This window comes from Podarcis cretensis (genome assembly GCF_951804945.1).
Source record: "Podarcis cretensis genome assembly, chromosome: 5".
NCBI lineage: Eukaryota > Metazoa > Chordata > Lepidosauria > Squamata > Lacertidae > Podarcis > Podarcis cretensis.
Genome location: NC_137174.1, coordinates 102585599 through 102608974, shown reverse-complemented (window position 1 = coordinate 102608974; position 23376 = coordinate 102585599). Strand labels below are relative to the sequence as shown.

Below are 23376 nucleotides of genomic sequence, written 5' to 3'. Positions count from 1 at the left end.
CTGTATGTCTTTTTGCATTTGTTCAGCTGCTGAGGCTGCAGCCAAAGGGGATGTTTCCTGTTGTTCTCCTTTGTGGGGCAGGGGGAGAAGTTGGATCCAAACTCTCCAAAAAGGTGGAAAGAGGTTTCCCAACAGAGTGCCTAGAGCATGGTTAAAAAAACTATGTTTAATTTTATTTTTTAAGATGAGAGGTCATACTATTGCAAGGTAAATAATGGAGGAGCCAACTGTCTTTTCTGAAGTAGAATCATGTATGGTAAGCTCTCAGCCTACATGGGGGTTCCTTTCCAGGGATCATGCCTGAAGCCAAAATTGCATATAGTCAAAACATTGGCAGTCCCACCATTGAAAACAAAGGCTTTTTTTCTGGACTCCTGCCCCTTTTCTTTCTTTCTTTCTTTCTTTCAATTGCCAAGTGCGTAAAGCTGAATATGCACAAATAAAATGTGTGTAAGTTGCAGTTTAACTATACAGCGGTACCTTTGTTTAAGAACAGCTTAGTTTATGAACAACTTGGATTCAGAACGCTGCAAACCCGGAAGTAGGTGTTTTGGTTTGTGAACTTTGCCTTGGAAGCAGAACATGTTCCGCTTCCTATTGAGTGTGTTCCTTTTGTAAATTTCCCCGCTGCTATGGGAAAGCATGCCTTGGTTTAAGAACACTTTGGTTTAAGAACTGACTTCCAGAACGGATTACGTTCGTAAACCAAGGTACTACTGTATATAAATCCTGGTCTGAAACAAACAAAATGCTTTCCCCAAAGCTTATTGAGTCCGCTGGTGGTGAATATTTGGGTCTTTGAGGGCAAGGAGGGTTGGGGGGGGCTTGCTCTTTAACGTTACACTACAGCTCCCCAAATCCCTGACCATCAGTCTTGCTGTCTGGGGCAGTTGGGAGTTCAACCATGACTGGTGATTTGGTGTTGGAAAGGCAGGGGAAGGGATACATGAGAGCGTGAGACTGCTGGCCAGTGGCCCATCAAGCCCAGCACCCTGTTCTCACAGCAGCCCTTAATAGGAAACCAGCCAGCAGGATCTGCTGTGCTTTCCAGAAACTGACATTCAGAAGCACTGCTGGCCTCAAGCTGCAAAGGAAGAGCAGAGCCGCTGTGCCTAAGACCCACCCATAGCCCTCTCTCTGGGTAAAATGGTCTAAGCTTCATCTTTTCAAGCCATTGAGGTCGGTGGCCTTGGCAGCCTCCTGTGGGAGGGAGTTCCGCAGTTCAGTTGTGCTGTGTCTGGAAGGACTCCGTTTTGTAGCAGAGGAAGGGGCTGGGTGAGCACGATTTGTTCAAGGCTGGCGAGGTGGGAAGCCAAACCCCACGTCCTGTTGTAATCTGGATTAATGGGTGGGGGGAAGGGGGGCTTGTCTTTAGACCTGATGTGTTTGGTGGTTTCATTTTGCATTACTTGTGTTGCTCAGCCGCCCAGCAGAATGGAGGCATGATGGATTTAATGATGCTGATTCCCAGTGCTGGATTTACCGTATTTTTTGCCCCACAGGGCGCACCTAGTTTGGGGGGGGGGGAATAAAGAAAAAAAATATTATTTCTCCCCCAGGCGCGGGGCTGGGGCTGCTCAGTACGCCCCAGGCTTCAGGATGCAGGCAGCTATCCGCAAGCCTAGGGAGCCCGGCGGGAATTCGTGCCAAGCTATAGCTTAGGGCCCCACGCTCTTGCCCCCCCCCAACATCCAGCAACAGTGTTTTGTGTTGTGTCGGCTCCTAGGATGTAAGTCATGGGCCCTGCCTGCTAGCCTGCTCCCAAAAATGTGACTGCTTTGCTCCTTTCTATATATAGGGTGCCTACATTCTGCATGGACTGGTTGTCTGGCAACATGTCCAAATGGCTTTAGAGACCTATTACTGTAGGTCCATCAATTTGTTGTTGTTTAGTCATTGACTTGTGTCCGACTCTTCGTGACCCCCTGGACCAGAGAACGCCAGGCACTCCTGTCTTCCACTGCCTCCCGCAGTTTGGACAAACTCATGTTCATAGCTTCAAGAACACTGTCCCACCATCTCGTCCTCTGTCGCCCCCTTCTCCTTGCGCCCTCAATCTTTCCCAACATCAGGGTCTTCTCCAGGGAGTCTTCTCTTCTCATGAGGTGGCCAAGGTACTGGAGCCTCAGCTTCAGGATCTGTCCTTCCAGTGAGCACTCAGGGCTGATTTCCTTCAGAATGGAGAGGTTTGATCTTCTTGCAGTCCATGGGACTCTCAAGAGTCTCCTCCAGCACCATAACTCAAAAGCATCCATTCTTCGGCGATCAGCCTTCTTTATGGTCCAGCTCTCACTTCCATACCACACTACTGGAAAAACCATGGCTTTAACTATACGGCCCTTTGTTGGCAAGGTGATGTCTCTGCTTTTTAAGATGCTGTCTAGGTTTGTCATTGCTTTTCTCCCAAGAAGCAGGTGTCTTTTAATTTTGTGGCTGCTGTCACCATCTGCAGTGATCATGGAGCCCAAGAAAGTAAAATCTCTCACTGCCTCCATTTCTTCCCCTTCTATTTGCCAGGAGATGATGGGCCCAGTGGCCATGATCTTGGTTTTTTTGATGTTGAGCTTCAGACCATATTTTGCGCTCTCCTCTTTCACCCTCCTTGAAAGGTTCTTAGATAATAATAATAATAATAATAATAATAATAATAATAATAATTTATTATTTGTACCCCGCCCATCTGGCTGGGTTTCCCCAGCCACTCTGGGCGGCTTCCATAGAAACCAAAAATACACTAAAATATCACAGATTAAAAACTTCCCTGCGCAGGGCTGCCTTCAGATGCCCTGTGAGGTCCATCAATGACCATCTAGCATCTCTCCTACACAAAAAGCAGCAGCCATTGGTTGTGGACAAAGGACAGCTGGACCTGGAAGGGCCTCCCTCCGCCCCTTCTCAGCAGCCGCTCTTGAAGGGGGGCGGGGCTCCTGCTTCTGCCTACGTCACTCCTGGAGAGGCGTTCCGCTCAACTGCTAAGCAACGGGGCCGTCCCCCTCTCAACGCGGCTCTGCCTGCTCCCGATTGGCTACGCAGGACGCGACGGAGGCGCGCATTATGGACGAGCGCTATTGGCTCTCCGGGATGCCCCTTATCCAGAATGGGGGGGCGGGTGAAGGAAGCCTAGGAAAGGGCTTTGGCAGGCCGGGATAGGCGCGAGCGGCCCGCACTCTCCCTCCCCATTGGCTCGGGGAGCTGCCCCTTCGGAGGCGGCCTGCGGAAGAGACGCCTGCCGCCGGCGTCCATTGGCTCGTGCGTAGCGCCGCCTGTGCCGATTGGTCGGCGGGTGGGGCGCTGGGCTGGGCTCCGCCCTCCCTCTCCGCCCTCCCTCCCTCCCTCTCGCCTCGCCCCCCCCCCGGCAGAGCCGAGTCGAGTCTCTGAGGGAGAGAAGGAAGGAGCGGCGGCGGCGGCGGCGGGGAGGCAGCCATGAGGGTGGCCGTGGACTTCGAGGAGTGCCTCAAGGACTCGCCCCGCTTCAGGTCCGGAGGGCGGAGTCCGGGGGGAGGGGGGAGGCCGCCGGGGCCAGCTGGTCCAGCCCCCCGGGGGCGGCGGGGCAGGAGTCGCGGCGGAAGGAAGGCGAGCCCGCCGCCTTCTCTGAGTCCGCCCTTCCTCTTCAGCAGGCTCCCCCCAGCTCGGCCCTCCCGGGGTTTGGGGACTGCAGCTCCCAGCATCCCTGACCCCTGGGCCTGCTAGCTAGGGATCATGGGAGTAGTAGTCCCCAAACACCTGGAGGGCCGAGCTGGGGGGAGCCAGCGTGGTGGGGGACAGAGGGGGCGCCCTCCTCCTCCTCCTCCTCCTCCGGCTTCCCCTCTGAGGCAGACCTTTAGGGAGTGGAGTGGAGATTGTCCCCGGCCAGGGGCTCCGTGAGGGGAGAAGAGGCCTTGAAGCAAATGCCAGCTGGGCTTTGGGGCTCAGGAGGACCTTGCTAGCTGACACTGGATCCTTGCGGGGCATCAGTGCTCACTTGGATCCAGGCAGGGACAGGCTGAGTCCCAAGAAAGGCCTGGGGGCTTTTTGTGGTCCTGTGCTCAAGACTTTGTCTTGCGAGCCCTGGAGGGCATTCAACATCAGGGTACAAATGAGAAACATCAAAATAAGTAGGAATCATTGACTTCTCCTAATGCTCAAATGTTCTGATGGACATGTGACTCTTTCATACATGTTAGACTGTATTTGCTAAGTTACAGTGGATGTTTCTGTGGATGGTTTGTTTGTGTGTTTTGACTTCCACAAGCCGCATTCATCTTGAGCTCAGCTGCTCTGGAATGCACACAAGAAATAGACTGGAACAGACACAAATCTGTGTTACCCATCTCAGCCAACCCACAGTAAGCGGTGTGGGGGTCTCGCACACCAACCAGCCAACTCTACCTGATTTTGGTTTCGTCTATTTTTGAGCCTCTGGTAAAAGCACCTGGTGTGTCCTCAGTTTGTGGTTAGCCTCTTTAGCCTCTTCAGAAGCTTTGAAATATAGGGGAAAGAACAACTGTTAGCAGCCCTATATCCAAATGCTGGAAGGCAACAAGAATGTTGTCCCTTCAGTCTCCTACTGCCTGCTTGGCTAGTGGCCTCAGATGCATCCCGCCATGGTGATTCCATCATTTATTTAGGCATCTTGATGGTTTCTTTTCTCTAGTTGCCTCAGGCATCCCTGCCACTCTTTCCTCACCTTCAGTGTTTCCCATCTACACAATGGAATTTGTAATGCTGGCTTCTCCAGGGCTCATGTATGAAAGACGTTCTTCCATTGCAATGTCATTGAATCCACTTTTCAACATGTGGCTTTTCAGTCAGTGACTATCACGACAAGGAAAGCAGGATAGGAAGTAGCCACAGTGGCTGGAGGGAGACCTGTGCAGCAGAAGCCACCCCCAGATGTGAGTAAGGGACCGTGGCCCCCAGCGCAGGGATTTATGTCGGCTGCTTGGATATACTGATGCAGGCGATGCCTTAGTTAGACTCCAGTGCCCCCTAAGTAGCAGGGTGCCTTCACAGAGCTGATGCGTTGGCTGTTATGGAGACACTTCTACCCTTAACTTGCAGGGTGTACCCACCCTTCCTGTACTGCTGTGTGCTTATGAGATGTTTGGTCCCTCCCTTGCCAGACTGGACCACAGTGGCTCTTCTGGTCATGGAGGTTGTCTCAGATGGGTTGCAGCCTGGAGCTTGAAAGGAAAGCTAGAAGGAAACACCCATGCAAGAGGCTGGCTTATTCTGCAAACCGGCGGGTGGTTTCCTGCCAGACTTCTACCCACTTCAGTATGTAATTCTTGGAATCTGGAGCTGATCAAGTTTAGCTGTCCTTTAATATGGTTCCTTTTGCTGCTCGCGTTTGCCAAATGAATAGAGATTTCTGTGTTGCTGTCATTTTACCTGAATACAGAGAAGCAAAGATACAAAGCCGTTCACAGGGCAGGCTTCTCAGGGCTCCTGCTCTGCAGGTGTGATTCTTTGTGTAAAGTTACCAGAGAAACGGTTCAGATGGGTAACTGACAGGGAAAATGGTCTCCAAGTTTTAAGACTCCTTGGATGTGTAGCTGAAATGGAGGAAGAAAAAAGGGCCGAGAGGGTTATTTTTGCCAGTGCTTGAGATTTGCAGAATAAGGCAGGCATAGTAGAGATGCTGTGTTGCTATGCCATGATAAACTCTGGTTTATTGTGACAGAAGCCAGCCCCAGGCACATTCATTCCTGTACCTTCTCCCAATCTGGCTTCAGGCTTCAATGAACCACTTTCGCATGGCATCTGAACCTGACAGACTACAGTTTTTTGAAACAAGTCTGCTTTGTAGCCTGTGCTTGAAGTTGGCTTGTTTGAAGGAAACCATAGTTAAGATAAACTACCATTTGTCAGATCTAGATGATGTTGCAAGCTGTGTTTAATCAGAAATTGGAAGTTCAAGCTCCTTGTGGTGGTGCTGGAAGAGGAGGGGGGGGGTCTTGTGTGAGTCCAAGGCTTACTCAGCCTTCTTCTCATCTTAGTAAACCATAGTCTCTCCTATCTGGATACAGCCCTCTTTGTCTGTTGATGAGGCTGGAGAAATCTCAGGCACCACAAAACTGGATTCAGGCAGCTAGGAATTTGGCAGTCTCCTTCCAGGCTTCGCGGGGCATAACCTCAGTTTCCTTCTGACAGTGACCAGTGAAACTAGACAAGAGAACAGGCCTCGAGTTGACCCAGTTGTGCAAATGACGGATGTCAAATGCAGAAGTTGTTTCAGGGAGGGGCTCCAAGCATCAAACCCTAACCAGTGTTGCTACAGAGCAACGCGTCAGCAAACTTTTGTTTGGATTGTAAGGAGGAGGAAAATGCTTCTTCAAAGCACTGGAAAGCAGTATTTAATCTGCCACAGCTGTAAGGCAGAGGGTGGGGATGCTTTGTCATGTGTCACTTGCTTTTTGTGCTCTAGTTCGGCGGGGGGGGGCTGTGACCCTCCAAATAGTGACCCTCAGGATGGCCGATGGCAGTGAGGGGAGTTGTTTCCTCGACAACATCTGGAGGGAAAAAAGTTTCCTGTCCCTGTGCTAGCCCAACAGACTGCAAAGACAATCTTAATAGGCATTTTCAGAAGCATAAGCTATTTTAACTTGCAGCAAAATCCATTCTGTGAATCCCTGCAGCTTTGGGTAGTGCTCTTCTCCCTGCATTTGTCTTGCCCTCTTTTAAAGCCTTCCCAGTTGGTGCCCACCACTGCCTTCAAGAGGGGCTCTCAGGGGAGACTTTTCTGGGAGGTGCGGTAGGCGGAAGCAGAAGTGTTTTCTGCCAAGAAATACTTAAGTTAACTTCCCTTGGGATCCAAGCCTTTACTCCCAAAGATAGACCCTTTTTTTTTTCTTTTGGTAAATGTGTTTTACTGTTTTCAAAGAAAGAAATTAACAAATACAAACAGTACAAAAATTTTTTAGAGGCATCAGGTAAGTCCCATATTTGAAAACTAAGGAGGGTACATAGAATCATGGAATCATAGAGTTGGAAGAGACCACAAGGGCCATCGAGTCCAACCCCCTGCCAAGCAGGAAACACCATCAGAGCACTCCTGACATATGGTTGTCAAGCCTCTGCTTAAAGACCTCCAAAGAAGGAGACTCCACCACACTCCTTGGCAGCAAATTCCACTGTCAAATAGCTCTTACTGTCAGGAGGTTCTTCCTAATGTTTAGGTGGAATCTTCTTTCTTGTAGTTTGGATCCATTGCTCCGTGTCCGCTTCTCTGGAGCAGCAGAAAACAACCTTTCTCCCTCCTCTATGTGACATCCTTTTATATATTTGAACATGGCTATCATATCACCCCTTAACCTCCTCTTCTCCAGGCTAAACATGCCCAGCTCCCTTAGCCGTTCCTCATAAGGCTTCGTTTCCAGGCCTTTGACCATTTTGGTTGCCCTCCTCTGGACACGTTCCAGTTTGTCAGTGTCCTTCTTGAACTGTGGTGCCCAGAACTGGACACAGTACTCCAGGTGAGGTCTGACCAGAGCAGAATACAGTGGCACTATTACTTCCCTTGATCTAGATGCTATACTCCTATTGATGCAGCCCAGAATTGCATTGGCTGTTTTAGCTGCCGCGTCACTGTTGGCTCATGTCAAGTTTGTGGTCAACCAAGACTCCTAGATCCTTTTCACATGTACTGCTCTCAAGCCAGGTGTCACCCATCTTGTATTTGTGCCTCTCATTTTTTTTGCCCAAGTGCAATACTTTACATTTCTCCCTGTTAAAATTCATCTTGTTTGTTTTGGCCCAGTTCTCTAATCTGTCAAGGTCGTTTTGAAGTGTGATCCTGTCCTCTGGGGTGTTAGCCACCCCTCCCAGTTTGGTGTCATCTGCAAATTTGATCAGGATGCCCTTGAGTCCATCATCCAAGTCGTTGATAAAGATGTTGAATAAGACCGGGCCCAAGACAGAACCCTGTGGCACCCCACTAGTCACTCTTCTCCAGGATGAAGAGGAACCATTGATGAGCACCCTTTGGGTTCGGTCAGTCAGCCAGTTACAAATCCACTGAGTGGTAGCATAGTCAAGTCCGCATTTTTTAAAAAAGGTAGTCATCCTCCCTCCTAAATGGCAGGAGAGCCCTTTTCCACAAATGGGTTTGGCAGCGTCATGCCTGGAATGGGGAGAGTATTTCTGTGGCACCCGGTGGCAAATTGAGGTCCCACCTGGCATTGGCAGTTGCTGTTGACTCCGCGCTGTGGATGGCATCCTCTGAGAGGCGACTCATTTTGCAAGCAGCCCTGAGTGCTTGGCTGCAGTTGTTGACACTGAAGCCTTCTCCTTCTCAGAGTTGGTGTGCAAACAGTGGGAATCTGGCCAGACCTAAATGGGGAAGCCAGTGCCACTGAAACCCCAGGGACTTCCAGGAGTGCCTGGAGATCTGGGCCCGAGTGCAGGGTGTCTCCCTCTGCTACACAGTCCCCCTCCACCCTGTGCCTCTTGGTTGTGCCAGGATGGAGCACCCGCATCCCTCAAACCCCTCCAGAGAGATCCACTGTAAGCCTTTCTGAAGTTGAACTGGCTGCTTTGCGTGTGGTGGGTCTTCTGTTAGCAACGGACGACTTTCCCAGGGAGTCTGGAGGGTGTGACATCTCAGTCTCTTTCTCCTCACAGGGCTGCTCTGGAAGATGTGGAAGGAGATGTAACAGAGCTAGAGCAGAAGCTGGACAAGGTGAGCAAACATCACCTGGGCAGTTCCACCCCCATCTTGCTCCTCAGAGGGTCCCTTAAGAGAAGGTTTGGGGAGGGAGAAGCAATGTTCTGTTGTGTAAGCGTAAATCCTTGCACTAGTGGAAGGGGGATATTGAATGCCACCCTTTAGGCCCAACTCCTAGTTGAAGCCAGTTCTGCTCCTGGAACCTGGGGGTCAACTAACTGCCAGTCAACTATTGAGGTGGGCATTGTCATGCGGAACGCAACTACAGTGGTGCCTCGCAAGACGAAAATAATCCGTTCCGCGAGTCTCTTCGTCTAGCGATTTTTTCGTCTTGCGAAGCATCCCTATTAGCGGATTAGTGCTATTAGCGGCTAAGCGGCTATTAGCAGCTTAGCGGCTTAGAAAAAGGGGGGGGGAAGGGAAAAAACTTGCAAGACTCGCAAGACGTTTTTGTCTTGCAAAGCAAGCCCATAGGGAAATTCGTCTTGCGAAGCACCTCGAAAAACGGAAAACCCTTTCGTCTAGCGGGTTTTTTCGTCTTGCAAGGCATTCGTCTTGCGGGGCACCACTGTAGTTTCTGGAAATCGCAGGTGGGCAGAGTGGCTGCCGTTGTGCTCAGGTCCTGCTGGTGTGCTTCTCATGGGGGGGAGCATCTGAATGGCCCCTGTGAGAGCAGGAGACTGGACTAGATGGAGTCCCTTTGGCCGGATCCAGCAACAGGGCAGCAGGGTCTGTCCCATCCAGCATTTTCATCTGCCAAGGTGGTCAGCCAGATGTTGGAGGAAAAGGGCATTTGCTGTTCTTTGCTGCAGAGTAGATATGTTGAGAGACGACCGCGGCCATGAGATAGGAAGACTCTGCTGCTTCTCTTTCAGTTAGTGAAGCTTTGCATTGCGATGATCGACACAGGGAAGGCCTTCTGCCTGGCAAACAAGCAGTTCATCCATGGCATTCAGGACCTGGCTCAGTATTCCAGCAAGGATGCCCTCGTGGAGGTAAGTGCCCCCTGCCAAGTGGGCTCAGAAGAGTTCCATATTCTGGGGTCTAGAGCTTCCCCTCGCCTGGGGAACCGGGGGGGAGGGGGCTGCCCGCCTGGGCGCCTGAGTGTGGGAGGGGGCGGCGGTGTGTGTGGAATCTACAGCCCATCCAGGGAGGAGCTGTTCTAAGAGAGTGTAGGAACTTAAATGGGCTCCCCATTAAATACCTGTTGCTTTCATCTCCTTAAACTAAGCATACTTGGCTCTTCAGCCTTTAAATGGTAAATATATCTGTTAGTTCATGCTGACCCCTTGAGAGAAGTTGTAGAAGAGGAATGTTTTCAAGAGCAGAATCCCGCCCTCCCCTCCCGGCCCCCTGTCTCTGCTGTCTCTGCTGATCCGTTTGGGAGAGGGGCTTCCCTGCTGTTCCCTGGGCAGGAATAATCTGGCTGGCCTTGTTGCTTCCTCTCCCTGCCCCCCCCCCCTTTGCAGACCAGCTTGACGAAGTTCTCCGACAGCCTCCAAGAGATGATCAATTACCACACTGTAAGTTTCAGAAGTAGCTCCACTTGTGGTGGGCTTTTCTCCTCTATGGATTTAGAAAGCTGTTTGATAAAGATGTGAAAGTTTTTCTTCCCTGTGTTTCGAGGACACTCCAAGACACTTAGAAATGAAATGCCTCCTTAATAGATTTAAAATCTCTCTCTCTTTATTAAAAAAATGTGTGTTTTGAAGTCCTGATGGAGCGTGTATGACTCGGTTGTTCCAGCTTCCTGGAACATCGCAGCTCTTGGCACTCTCTCCTGGTTGCCTTGGCTGGCCATCTGGAAACTCTGCCTCCCTCCCTCTGTCAGGCATGGGGGTGAATCTGCAGCCGGAGTCTGTGCGGGGCCTTGCACATCTTAATTTCTAGCCTCCTTAACACAGAGGCTTTGTCAGAGATGACTCCTGCAGCCTCGTGGCAGCCTGCCGAATGGTGTGGCTCTTTCTTTCAGCTGCAGCGAAAGAAGGAAGCGTCCGCCATGCATCTTCCTGGCATGGGGGGAAAGAAGAGAGATGGAAAGAAGTGAGGGGCTCTTCTCCCTCCCGTTGACATTTTTGCGGCTTGTTTGTGCAGTCCCAGAGCAGGACTCTGGAGCCTAGAAACCCCAAGTTTCCATCTCTCAGTGCCCCCTTGTGGAAGGCACAGGGCAGCACTAGTGGGGAAAGGCAGGAAGAACTTCAGTGGGGAGACTGGCTGGACGTTGGAAGGTGCCTTGGAGCAAGAGGCATCCAGCGAGTCCTGGCAGCTCTTCTCCAAGGCTGAGAGGGCATGCGGTGGGGGGTTCCTGCCTGGGGCGTCCTGCACGCAAGCTATGGTCCGAGGGGAGCCTTCTTGGCCCCAGGCACAATGACTTTCCTTCTGGGCCTGTTTAGGAGGCTGTGGGTTGGGGCCCTTCTTGCTAAGCCAAGTGGAGGGGTGTGCAGTGTGTGGCCTTTGAGGCAGAGGCCAAGGGAGGGAGCCAGGTGGGCCCTGGGGTTCAGCGCAGGGCTGCAGCTGCTCCTCCGGCAGGTGCTTTGCGCCCCCCCCCCCTTGCAGCCTCACTCCTGTTGCGCCTGCCTTCCGTTTCTGTTCTTTTCTCTTTTTTTGCCATTCAGTCAGCTGAAAGATATGGGTCCAGCTGAAGGGGCTCCATTGGAAGCAGGAAAGTGCCTGGCAGCCATGGGAGGAGTGAGGAGAGGCCTCGGGAAGCCTCGAATGTGGGGCTCCTCCACTTGAGCAGCTTGCAGAGCGTTGGGCATGGGGGGGGGGAGGCAGTACTGGCAGGGTGGGTCTGGGTTGGGGGTTCACTGGGCTGCTGCATCAGAACCGGTTGTCGTTGGTGGGGAGAGGCCTTTCTCTGGCTGGTCTGTTGAGTCACAAAACTATTCCTGTCCTGTCTTTTGGTCACTGAAAGGGGCCCCCAAGGTGCCTTATGGCATTATAATCCTACAGTAGCAAATGCCAAAGAGAGAGCATCAAAGGATGCTAAAGAAAACGAGGCAGTGGGGGGAGGGGTGGGGGTCACAGTCCGGAGCTAAAGCCGACTGCCTAAAGCCCTCCAAGGCTCATGGAGCCAGCCGGGAAGGTGAACATTGATACTGTGTGCTGAAAAATAGTTCCGCAGCCAGTGAAGTTGTTCAGGAGCTGCCGAGTGAGATTCCCTTTGGCTTAGTCACCAACTGGGCAGCTGTATTCTGGACCAGTCGGTGCTGGAGCTGTCTTCAAGGCTGCTCCATAGGCAGCCCATGGCAGTAGCCTAACCTGGATGCCAACAGTTCATGCATGGCAGAGGGTAGGCAGCCTCTGTTGTTTGTACCTTCTCTGGCTCCATGGTGAGCTTGCCGTATAATCTGAAATATCCTTTGAGTTTAAAAAAGAAAAGGGAAAGGTGGCAAATTGCAGGAGCTCATTCTCTGGGATCTGTTGCCTGGGACCCTTAGAGAACCGGGAGGAAGAGGAGGCTAGCGCTGATGGTGTCTGGAGTGCCTTTGAGCCACTCTCCAAGCATTTCCTCTATTTCAGATCCTGTTTGACCAAACACAAAGATCAATTAAAGCGCAGCTTCAGACGTTCATTAAAGAGTAAGTAAGACTTGTGCTTAGAGAGTCTTGGGGGTGGGGGGGGGTCAGGCTTCCAGGAGGGGCTGTGGGCCAGCTGGACTCTTGAGTAGAGGCTGCATATCTTCAAGGTTTCCTTGGACATGCAGATGGTGCAAGATCTTGCCTTACCATGGAGTTTTCTCAAGACTTCTGACGCTGGAGAAGAGGCATCCCCAAACTCGGCCCTCCAGATGTTTGGTGACTACAACTCCCATCATCCCTAGCTAACAGGACCCGTGGTCAGGGATGATGGGAATTGTAGTCTGATAACATCTGGAGGGCTGAGTTTGGGGATCCATTGCAGGAAGAAGCAAAGGCTTTCCTGCAATGGAAGCCAAAGCCCAGCCTGGGTCTCCCAGCCTGGGTTTGGCTTCCTGTTTGTTCCTCTGCTGCTCCTGAGCCACGATGGAAGTGCCAGGCCTCATTCTGCTGAGCCCCCTCCCTTGCCCCCAGGTAGGCACTCCTGTGCCCGCTCTCTCTGTCTGTTGTGCCCTCCCCGTCCATGAAGCCGTCTCTGCATTCAGCCCCAGTTCCCCTGTGAAGCCGCCTGGGCGCTGCTGTGCTGCGAAGGGCAGCTGATGGAGGGGAGCCCTGTGTTTCCTTTGCACTCTAGAGATATCAGAAAGTTCAAAGATGCCAAGAAGCAGTTTGAGAAAGTCAGCGAAGAGAAGGAGAATGCCCTGGCCAAGAACGCCCAGGTCCCACGGACCAAGCAGCATGAGGTGGAAGAGGCCACCAACATCCTGACGGCCACCAGGAAGTGCTTCCGCCACATCGCTCTCGACTACGTCCTGCAGGTGGGCCGCCCTCGGGGGCTTTGGGAAAGAGCCAAGGAAATGTGTTGCTGCTTCTGGGGGACTCTGGGGATGGGGCTGCATCAGGCAGAGCAGAGGTCTTGCTTGGCTTAGCAGGAGACCCGGAGGCAGGCGGAGGCAAAGCCCAGGGAGAGCCAGGGAGAGAGAGGGCTGGCAGTCAGGCCTTGGCTGTGGGCGGGTGAAGGCTCTGAGCAAGTCAGGAGAAGCTCAGCAGTTACCTCTAGTGACTTGGGTATTCTCCATGAAGCCCCCCACTGCCGGAATTGGCGTGGGGAGGGGTCTTTGTAGAAGGCTCGCCAGGGGCCAGAGCTGGTGCTGCTGGTGGAGAGGCCTCCTCCACTTTCTCTGAAGTTGGCTGCTCCTTGGGTTCTGGGCTGTGAGCAACACCTCCAGGTGAAGTAGCCCACCGAACCCCTTCAGGAAGCCAGGATAGGTGGAAGGACAGCTGCAGGGTGATGAGAGCCTTGGGAGGGGGGTTCTGCCTTATTTGGTTGCCCTGGTTTTACGGATTTCTTTGCTCCTGATGTCCAGAAAGAGAAATGTGCTTGTTTAAAAAGTAGCTTTGACTGTCCTTCCCAAAGTTAGCTGCCCTTCTAGCAGCCTCACCTTGACTGGTGCAGGAAGAGGAAGCTGGAGCGTGTCTGGTGGCTGAACAAAGGGCTTTGGAGATGGAACCATGGGAAAGGGAAGGGTCACTTCAAAGCAGCAGAAAGGAGACAAAAGTGGGGAATCCTCTCTGGCTTAGCTGGAGAGAGCTCTGGCTTGGAGACAAGTCAGACCAGTCCTCTTGGGAGGCCAATGAGCCACCCGCCTTTTCTGGAACTCCGGTGCTCTGGGGCTGAAGGCCCAGCAGGTGCCTTGCAAACAAGAAGCGTCCCAGGTGCAACGTTGGCTTGAGCTGGTCTTGAGTTCCCCATCCTTCTGTTTGTTTTGTGACTCCTGCCTTGCACTGCTCCTACAGAAGTTTCTAGCTCTTCCTTCCCATGCTCTGTTGCCGGCATATTGACACGATTCATTTTGCCCCCTAGATTAATGTTCTTCAGTCAAAGAGGAGATCAGAGATCCTAAAATCGGTAAGCTTCTCATGACCCTGCCAGGAAATACTGCAGGGTTGGAAATGATGGGCGAATGTGTCCCTGAGGGACCTGGGTCTGGTGCCAGGCCTCGCCCTGTGGGAGTTGCTGAAAGTGAGCAGCTGTTTGCGTGGGGCCAGTTTGGCCAGGTGTAGGAGGGCAGAGGGAGGGTGATGAGAGCTTGGCATCGAGGGCAGAGCGTGAGGGGTGCTGGAAGCCCCCTGAGACCTTGCCTCTTCCTCCCTGCCAGATGCTGTCCTTCATGTATGCCCACCTGGCCTTTTTCCATCAAGGCTACGACCTTTTCAGTGAACTTGGACCCTACATGAAAGACCTTGGAGCTCAGGTAACAACTGCAGTGGGTGACTGGGTCTCTCTCCCGGGGACGGAGCTGGCTGTGGAGCAGGGCTCTCTCCTCCTCCTCCTCCTCCTCCTCTGCTGCTGCTCCTGCCGTGAGAAGGGCTGGCCGGGCAGCTGGCTCTGGAGCGGCTCAGGCGGCATGAGTCATCCTTTTCTCCAGCCGGCCCTTGCGCTGCACCAGCCCCACCGCAGGTCCCTGGCACCTTGGCTGTTCTGGGAAGCCAACTCCGTGGAGCAGCGGCAGGAAGCGGGCAGGCCTTGCCCAGCCTCAGGTCGGGATCTGGCAGGTAGGCTGCCAGGGGAGGGGAGCTCGCCTGGGCAGGGGGGCATCCTGGCACACCGAGCAAGGCGCCCCACCTCTCTGGCCCTGGAGGTACAGGAGCCTGCACTGCCAACTCTCTTCCTTTCTTGCAGCTTGAGAGGCTGGCTGTAGATGCTGTGAGGGAGAAGAAGGAGATGGAGAACAAACACTCCACCATTCAGCAAAAGGTACTGCAGGGGACGCAGGAGGCAGCCAGTCCACCCGCTTGGTCTCTCTCTTCTGGCTGCATCGAAAAAGTTTCCCAGTGTGCTCCCGCTGACAGCAGGGCTTCCAGGGCACTCTCCCAGCCCCCCAGTGCCAGCTGCCCAGGGGACACTATGGGGAGGGAGAAGCCAGGGCTGCCCAGGTCCTCTGTGGACGCCCACTCTGGCCCTCCAGTGAGGCCAAGGTGGACGCCTGCCACTCGGTGGGACCAGAGTTTCTCCAGCCGCCAACGGAAGCTGTCTCTGTAGAAACAGTTAGGCTCTTAGAAGGTTGTCACATGTGTTAAGCTGGACTGGGTGCTGTTTATTTTTAAATTTAGCAAACATAGCTAAAAATAGTTTTAAAAACAGTACAACCCCCCCTCCCCAGAAACAGTCACAGAGAGATTTGAAAACACCCCTATTATTATTGCTTTTGAGTCTCGGCCCTTGAAAATGTAAGTAAGCAGCCCATTCTGAAGCTGGTCTTGGGAAGACCCAAGGCAAAAGAGAACCAAAGTAGTCAAAATTTATCTTCTATACCATGAAAATAAATAAAAACAGTATTTTAAAAGAGAGAGAAGGAGAAGCAAAGGACTTTCTGTCCTAGTGGCTGCTGTGTTTTGGGCAGAAGTCGGAGGTGTCTTCTGCCTCTCAGCTTTCTCAGGGCACAGGCAGGGTTCTGCTTTCCCGCCTGATGGAGTTGCAGATCCCTGGGACTGTGCTGCTGAGAGCTGCTTCTGGAGGACCCCAAAGGGACAAACTCTTGTCATCTGACTCAGGTGGCCGCCTGCCTCTTTCCACCAACCTGACCCAGGAGCTGCCACTCCAGTTGGGTTCAGAAGCAACTTGTTGAGACCCCCAATTCTCCTTCCCTGCCCAAGGCAGGGCTGTGCAGGATTTCTTGAGTTGTGGGGCTCAGCTGCCCCACCATCTCCCCCACAGCTGCCCTCCCATGTCAGCTTGCAAGGGGAACCCTAACAGCTTGCCCTAGAAGGGCAAGCAAGATAGGAAGAGTCCATTTCTTTGTGAATGAAGCCTTCAGGCGTGAAGAGTCTCCGCTGTACCTGCCATCTCCAGAAGGGAGACTGGTGCCCCATATGCTGCCACTCACTTTCCACCTGGCAGAGTGTCTTATTTTGGGGTGAGGGGGACTGGCCTGGGAGATGTGCCCCATCTTGCTGCCCTTGTTGAACAAGGTGCCTCTTTTCTGCCAGGACTTTGCCAGCGATGACCCTATGCTAGAGTACAATGTGGATGCCGCCAGTGGCGTTGTCATGGAAGGCTACCTCTTCAAGCGAGCCAGCAATGCCTTCAAGACCTGGAACAGGTACCCGGCTTCCTCTTCCTGCTGCTACCACTGTCTGTGGCCTGGGCTGGGCTTTGCTGTGTGCTCCCCCCCCCCCCCAACACGGGCTGCTTTCTTCCCCCTCCCACTTGTGGCTCTCTGGCCTCTGAGGCAGATGCATCACCTTCTGTCGCCTCCCCTCTCCACAGGACTAATCCCTTTAACAGCACATGGAGGGGGTCACAAATTTGCACCCCTAGTTTTGCTGTCAGTGAGCTTCTCTCTGCTGGGCTTTTTTGATCATCATGCATTTTTCTGCCCAAATCCCCTGTTGACCAGCGTACAGTCCTGCCCCTGGGTCATGTCTCCTTCCTTGCCATGCAAGCAGCAGGGGAGTGTCTGCTCAGCTCCTTGCCTGGTGAGCTGATAGCACTTGGGGGGTTTTAGTAAAGGAATGAATTGAACTCTTTTCCCTATTGGGGTCTGGGTCAACCCTTTGCCAGGCTGGCAGTGAGCTTAAAAGTCCAGATCAGGCCTTGTTGGGAAAGAAGCCAGGCTTGGGCCTTGTTCTGTGCTTGGTGTGTCCCTTCAAAGGGTCAAGCAGGGGCTGTTTCTGAGCTCTGGTCTGGCAAGTGGAGGGCTCTCCGTGGTGAAGGAGTGGCTCTTGCCCATTGCATCCTTTGCAAGATTTCCAACCTGCCCTTTGCCACGAGGTTCCAGGAATATCTGCACCTTCGGGGAGCATGGGTGTCTGAGCTCTTTGAGGTGTGCGTGGTGGCTTTGCTCTTGGGGGCAGCAGGGTCTACCGGGGAGAAGGCTGCCTTGAGGATGGAAGGCTCTCTCCAGAGATGCCCGCCTGGCACCTGCCTTGTCCTCCCGGTGCCAGCCAAAGAGCAGCTGAGACAAAATCCCAAGTCTGCTTGGTCTGGCATCATCTGGCACATCAGATCTTCCTTTCTTTCTAAGACTGTTTATGATTGTTCTGCTTTGTGTTTAGCTCTGTTTTAATTGTGTTTTCCTTTTACATACGCTGCCCCTGGGATTCCTGTTGAAGAGGAGGGGGTGTCTAGAGGTTTCTTTAGTTGCAGAGAATTCCCGCATTTTCTTTCCTGTGTGTGTCTAGCCGCTCCCTGGGGTTCCTTGGCTGCCATAAGATGGCAACAGGAAGGGAGAGAGAGGCCCTGTGGCTTAGCCCTCCCTCCCTAGGTCAGCTGAAATGGGGGTGCCTTGCTTCCTCTTCTGCTCTGCTCTCTGCTTATTTGTTTGCGGGGGGCTTTGTTTCTTTTTAACATGTTCATTTCTTCACCTCCTTTCCCCCACCTAACCCTCCCCATTTTCTCCACCTGACAGGAAAAAGCCCGATGGCATCAGGTACCAGCCAGATTCCGGCATCCTCTCCCTCCCCTCCTTCCTCTTCCTCTTTGGCCCAGCATGCAAGCTCTGAATCTAACCCTTAACCCTTTTCACTCCAACAATTTGCAATGGATGGCAAACCACGTGTCTCCGTCCCCCTTGGGAGTAACGGCCCCTCCTCCTGCTGCTGCTCCATGGCTGAAGCAGGTTTGGTGGTTGAGGATTCCTCCCTCCCTATGTATGAGGGCTGTCCTTTTCTACGATACAAGAGGGGGCTGGCATTTGGTAGCTGCAGTGGGTCAGAGTGCTGTAGGCTCCGCCTCTGAGGAGGGGCTTCTCTGGAACCAGCAGAAAGCTGGCTGGGATCTCCAGGGACCCTGAAGTATTTGCCAGCTCCACAGCCGGTGTTGTTGTGCCCTTTTCCATCTTGGCTGCTGCTGCCCCCCATGCCCAGCAGTGCAGAATGACTTTCCCACTTCCTTCTCACTGCTCAGATCCAAGAGGCACAGCCCTGGGGTTAGAGTGGAGCTCCGGGATCTCTGGGTTGCCACGAGGGGCTCACTTCCTGCTTGCTCTTCCCAGAAGAAAGGTTTCCCTCTGAGGCTGAGTGAGCTTCTGGCCAATGGCAATGTAATGGGGGGTCTGGGGAGGGGGAGGCTGCAGTGATGTCTCAAGGTCTCCCAGCTGCAGCTCCTGCTGCACCTCCTTTCCCCTCTCCCTCCCCCCCCCCCCGGCCCCAGTCCTTGCAGCTGCTGACCCAGCTCTCCTGGCCACAGTGGAGGGGTGGAGGTAGACACCCATTTGAGGGGCAACCCAGACATGGAGTTAGTTGGGCCTCCATGTTCTGTGCCAGCTGCAGCCTCTGGACCAACCCCAAGGGGAGCCCCACCTCTAGCACATGGCAGCAATCCAGCCATGAGGCTCCCCATGCATGGACAGCTGTGGACTAGCTATTTGGATGTGGGTCCCAGCACTGGATGAAGAGCGGTCACGGCCATCTTTGTAGCGCAGCAGCATCATGCGATGCTCATTCGCCAACAGATGCATACTCTCTCTCTCTCTCTCTCTCTCTCTATCTCTCTATCTCTCTATCTCTCTATCTCTCTCTCTCTCTCTCTCTCTCTCTCTCTTTATCTTCAAGGCTGACCAGGGTCTGGTGACTTCCCAGCAAAACAAGGGGGGCAGGGAGTTCTGCTACAAACCAAGCTAGAGTCCCATCCCCTCTTGGCTGGAGGGTCCCTCTCCTGACTGGCCCCACAAGAAAGGAAGCCTGTAGGCCTGCCCCCCTGTCTTTCCTGGCAGCTGTTCTGCGTTTTGCCCCATTGCACATTGTCCCCCGCCCCCTTGCCTTCACCCCTAGGCATGGAGGACCTGCCTTCTTCTTTTCTGTCTGTCTGGACTAGATGCTTGATCTTACTACTTTCTCCTCCAAACAGCAAACGTCTTGGTGTGTTTTGAAACGCAGTCGTCTTAAATCTGGGCTGATGATTAACCTTGTGTAGGCCTAATGTCTGGAGTGTTGCACTTTCTTTGGAATAATGAAGTGTGTTAAGACAAAGTGGAACGTGGCAGAGAGTCTCGTGCTGAGCCTCCAGGGGCCACGCGGCCTTCGCTTGCTCTCTCCTTGGGGCGTTGTCAGGGCTCGATCTTGTTTAGGCGAGAGCCACCTCTGGATTGTGGAGCATTGACCAGAACTTCCAGACTCAAAGCCTGCAACTCCCACCATTATTATTTGCCAGACAGTGCAAGGATCTCCCCAGCTTCAGGAAGCAATGCTGTAGGGGTCGCCTGCCATCTCTGTAGGGCAGACCTAGAGGCCCTTTCTGCTCTGGTGCTTCAGAGGCTAGGTGGGGGGCAGGCTTAGGGAGTCATCTTGGTCTTTTTCCCGTTTTTCCTTTTATTTACTGCATTTCTATCCCTCCCTTTCCTCCATGGAGCTCAAGGTGCCATAGACAGGCCTCCTTCTCCTCCAAATCCCCCCAGGAGCTTCTCTTTCACCTGGCTTTGCCTCTGCCCCATGGCGGCCATGTCCAGAGCCCCAGAGCCCTGGTCGGAGCTGGGCAGTCCCTCCCTCCTTCCCTGTGCCTATGAAGGGCAGGTAATGCACTTTCAAGGCGCAAAACACTCTGACAGCTCCTGTGGCATTTGTCACACCAGCCACCGTAGGCAGAAGGCTCTGCTAAGGCTAGTGGTGATTTGCTGAAGCCCCCCCCCCCGCTTGACCTCCTGAGACACCCCCCCCCCAGAGCCAGGCTTCGTGCTCTCTGTGTTTGTGGACTGGGGTGCTGCTGCCATGGAGGGTTGCAGCTGCTGTGTGCCCAGGTCCTCTCTCTTCCTGGCTCCCCGGTTCCTGCTGCCAGGAGAGGGCTGTTGATTTTGCTCCCTTCACTTGTGCAGGCGCTGGTTCTCCATCCAGAACAATCAGCTGGTCTACCAGAAGAAATTTAAGGTGAGTCCTGGGGAAGCATGCCGGCGGGCGGGGGGGGGGCTCCAAGGGCTGGGGAGGCAGGAAGTTGGGACAGGTGGACCACTGGGATGGAGTATGGCGCTTACTCAGGGACACAGCCATGGGGGGGGGCCTGCCTCGCCTACAACTGCCTTTTCCTCTCCTCCCCAGGGCGAGGGGCAGGCAGTGGGGCTGCTAGCATGAAGCCCAGGGGAACAAAGTGGGGGACAGAGATGCCTGGGGCTTTGATGGCCCAGGAGAGATGCTTCTCCCTGGGCTGCTTGGGTGTGAGGTATGGATCTAGGAGTCTTGGTTGACCACAAACTTGGCATGAGCCAACAGTGTGACGCGGCAGCTAAAAAAGCCAATGCAATTCTGGGCTGCATCAATAGGAGTATAGCATCTAGATCAAGGGAAGTAATAGTGCCACTGTATTCTGCTCTGGTCAGACCTCACCTGGAGTACTGTGTCCAGTTCTGGGCACCACAGTTCAAGAAGGACACTGACAAACTGGAATGTGTCCAGAGGAGGGCAACCAAAATGGTCAAAGGCCTGGAAACGATGCCTTATGAGGAAGGGCTAAGGGAGCTGGGCATGTTTAGCCTGGAGAAGAGGAGGTTAAGGGGTGATATGATAGCCATGTTCAAATATATAAAAGGATGTCACATAGAGGAGGGAGAAAGGTTGTTTTCTGCTGCTCCAGAGAAGCGGACACGGAGCAATGGATCCAAACTACAAGAAAAAAGATTCCACCTAAACATTAGGAAGAACTTCCTGACAGTAAGAGCTGTTCGACAGTGGAATTTGCTGCCAAGGAGTGTGGTGGAGTCTCCTTCTTTGGAGGTCTTTAAGCAGAGGCTTGACAACCATATGTCAGGAGTGCTCTGATGGTGTTTCCTGCTTGGCAGTGGGTTGGACTCGATGGCCCTTGTGGTCTCTTCCAACTCTGTGATTCTAGGATTCTATTCTATGTGGCTGGAGATCCTTTGGGCTCAGCAGGCAGGAGAGGCACCAACGGAGGGGTTCTGACCCCCATGCCTTGGGGACTGATTTCTTTGGGGGCGCACCCAAGGAGAGCTGGGATGCCTTAAGTCTTAAGAGACTCTCAGGCAGCCTTCATCCGTGGGGTGCCCTCTGGGCTCTGCCATCCTCCTTCTCCCATCACAGGAGCAGAGGAAGCTGCCTTAGGCCAGTGGCCGGACTCAGTGTATCTGGCTGAGCCTGCCCACACTGACTGGCAGCAGCGTCTCTCCGGGCTTTCTGGCAGGGAGTTTCTTGAAGCCCCACTGGGGATTGAGTGTGGGCCCTTCTGCGTGGCAGGCGGGGGCTCTGCCCCATGGAGCTGGCCAGAGGTGTTCCTGGGTGAGCTTCCCTCAGGCTTGGCTGGAGGCCCACGTCTTCTTCCTTTCTCCCTAGGATAACCCCACGGTGGTCGTGGAAGACCTTCGGCTCTGCACAGTCAAGCACTGCGAAGACATTGAGAGGCGCTTCTGCTTTGAGGTCGTCTCCCCAACCAAGTAAGGGGCCCTTGGAAGGCGATGGGAGAGACGGGTGGCCCCTTCGGATGATGAAGCCAGAGAGGCAGAGAATAGCCGAGGGTGGGGTGGCTCTGGGGGGCAGAAGGGCCAATGTGGGGGGAGAAGCAAGGGGGAGAGAGGACAGATAAGTCAACGGTCGTCATCTAGGCTCATCATTATCACTCTTCTAACTTTTGATGGGAAGGTTCAGTGAATAGTTGCCAAAGTAATGAAATAAAATATATTCTAAAAGTTAGCTGATAACTCATATTAAAGTAAGATGCCATATCAGTTTTTTTTGTTTCAACGTGTTTAAAATAGAAATTGGGCCCAAATTTGGTTTATTATAACTATTTGACACACACCCAAATATGGGCAAAGGGGCAGAAGCTGCCTTTCCTCCTCCTCCTCCTCCTCTTGTCACTTGGCAGGCGGTTTTGCTTTCTTGGGGGAATTTGGAGGCCTATCTCGCCTCACCTGGTCCAGCTTCCTGCTGCCCCCAAGCTGGGAGCAAGGGGGAAGGTGGCAGCTCAGGGGCAGAGCATCAGCCTTGCTTGGAGGAGCTCAGTCCCCAGGCTGGACTGAGGTCCCCTGAGCTGCCTCTCCTTGTTCCTGAGGCTCAGCTCTGGGCTGGCTGTGCCAGGGGGCCTTGGCAGAGTCTCGGGCGGTGGAGGTGGGCAGGAGGGGTGTTGGGGTGTGTGGACTTGCCCGGCCATCTGGAGGCTCCTTCACCAGTCCTTGCTTGGGGCCTCTGGAGCAGCTTCTTGGGGCCCTCACGGACATAGACCCACGTGGCTGTCCATGCATGAGGGTCCTGGCTGCCCATCCAGGGCGCTTGATGGGTGGTTGGGGGCTTGCAGGCACAGTTGGTGCAAGGCAAACTGGCTCTAGGTGTGCTCAGCACCCACCCACCCACCTGGCTTTCTTTCTTTCTCTCTTTCTCTCTTTCTTTTTCTTTCTCTTTCTTTCTTTCTCTTTCTCTCTCCCTCTCTCTCGTCTCTGTCTGTCTCTCGCAGGAGCTGCATCCTTCAGGCAGACTCGGAGAAGCTGCGGCAAGCGTGGATTAAGGCGGTGCAGGCCAGCATTGCCACGGCCTACAGGGAGAAAGGGGACAGCGCAGAGGCAAGTGGGAGAGGGAGCCCTTTCTCCACCAGCGCAAGGGGCAGGGCAGCCTTGCGAAGAGCATCACCGCCGGCAGACGGCTCTCTAGGTGGCACAGCCTCCTGCTCTCCCTGCAGTGAAGCACACGAGGGCTTAAAGCTCCTTTTAGTGGATTCCCTTCGGGGCCCAGAGGAAGGTCCCTCCCTGCAGCTGCAGAAGAGGAGCTAGGGGGGAGGAAGGCCTTCAGTGGCTGCTGCCTGTGTGGGGCAGATAGTGGAGGGCTTTGCCTTTTGCCTTCTGCAGTCTGGGCTGCAGGCACAGGCACCCAGAGAGCTGCCCAGGGAAGCCAGGCTGCAGGAGGAGGAGGAGGAGGCAGCCCTTGATGTCTCGGCTTTGCAGATTGGCGGCTGTCACACGAGTCCCTCTTTCTCCTCTTCTCCAGGTGGAGGGGAAGCCGTCCCCTTCCAGGGGGAGCCCGGAAACGGGCGCGGAACCCAAAGAGAAGCTGCTGAAAGGAGAGAGCTCTCTCCAGAGGGTGCAGAGCATTCCTGGCAACGCTGTCTGCTGCGACTGCGGCCTGGCAGACCCCCGGTGGGCCAGCATCAACCTGGGCATCACGCTGTGCATTGAGTGCTCTGGCATCCACAGGTGGGCAGGCTGGCCAGGCTGGGCAGCT

At 53.7% G+C, this 23376-nt stretch overlaps 1 protein-coding gene across 2 annotated transcripts in view; it reads left to right on the top strand.

The window, feature by feature from the left end:
• The first annotated feature begins 3324 nt into the window (after positions 1 to 3324).
• The window catches only part of ACAP2 (ArfGAP with coiled-coil, ankyrin repeat and PH domains 2), a 29245-nt gene continuing 9193 nt past the window's right edge, over positions 3325 to 23376 (top strand). For both annotated transcript variants that reach the window (XM_079977809.1, XM_079977808.1), the window contains exons 1-15: positions 3325 to 3476; positions 8602 to 8659; positions 9520 to 9639; positions 10114 to 10167; positions 12167 to 12225; positions 12857 to 13040; positions 14087 to 14131; positions 14382 to 14477; positions 14906 to 14980; positions 16213 to 16325; positions 17634 to 17654; positions 20034 to 20085; positions 21499 to 21599; positions 22616 to 22721; positions 23143 to 23348. In XM_079977809.1, coding sequence (XP_079833935.1) covers positions 3424 to 3476; positions 8602 to 8659; positions 9520 to 9639; positions 10114 to 10167; positions 12167 to 12225; positions 12857 to 13040; positions 14087 to 14131; positions 14382 to 14477; positions 14906 to 14980; positions 16213 to 16325; positions 17634 to 17654; positions 20034 to 20085; positions 21499 to 21599; positions 22616 to 22721; positions 23143 to 23348 — 1343 coding nt within the window. In that variant the 5' untranslated portion in view covers positions 3325 to 3423. The remainder of the gene's footprint in view (positions 3477 to 8601; positions 8660 to 9519; positions 9640 to 10113; positions 10168 to 12166; positions 12226 to 12856; positions 13041 to 14086; positions 14132 to 14381; positions 14478 to 14905; positions 14981 to 16212; positions 16326 to 17633; positions 17655 to 20033; positions 20086 to 21498; positions 21600 to 22615; positions 22722 to 23142; positions 23349 to 23376) is intronic.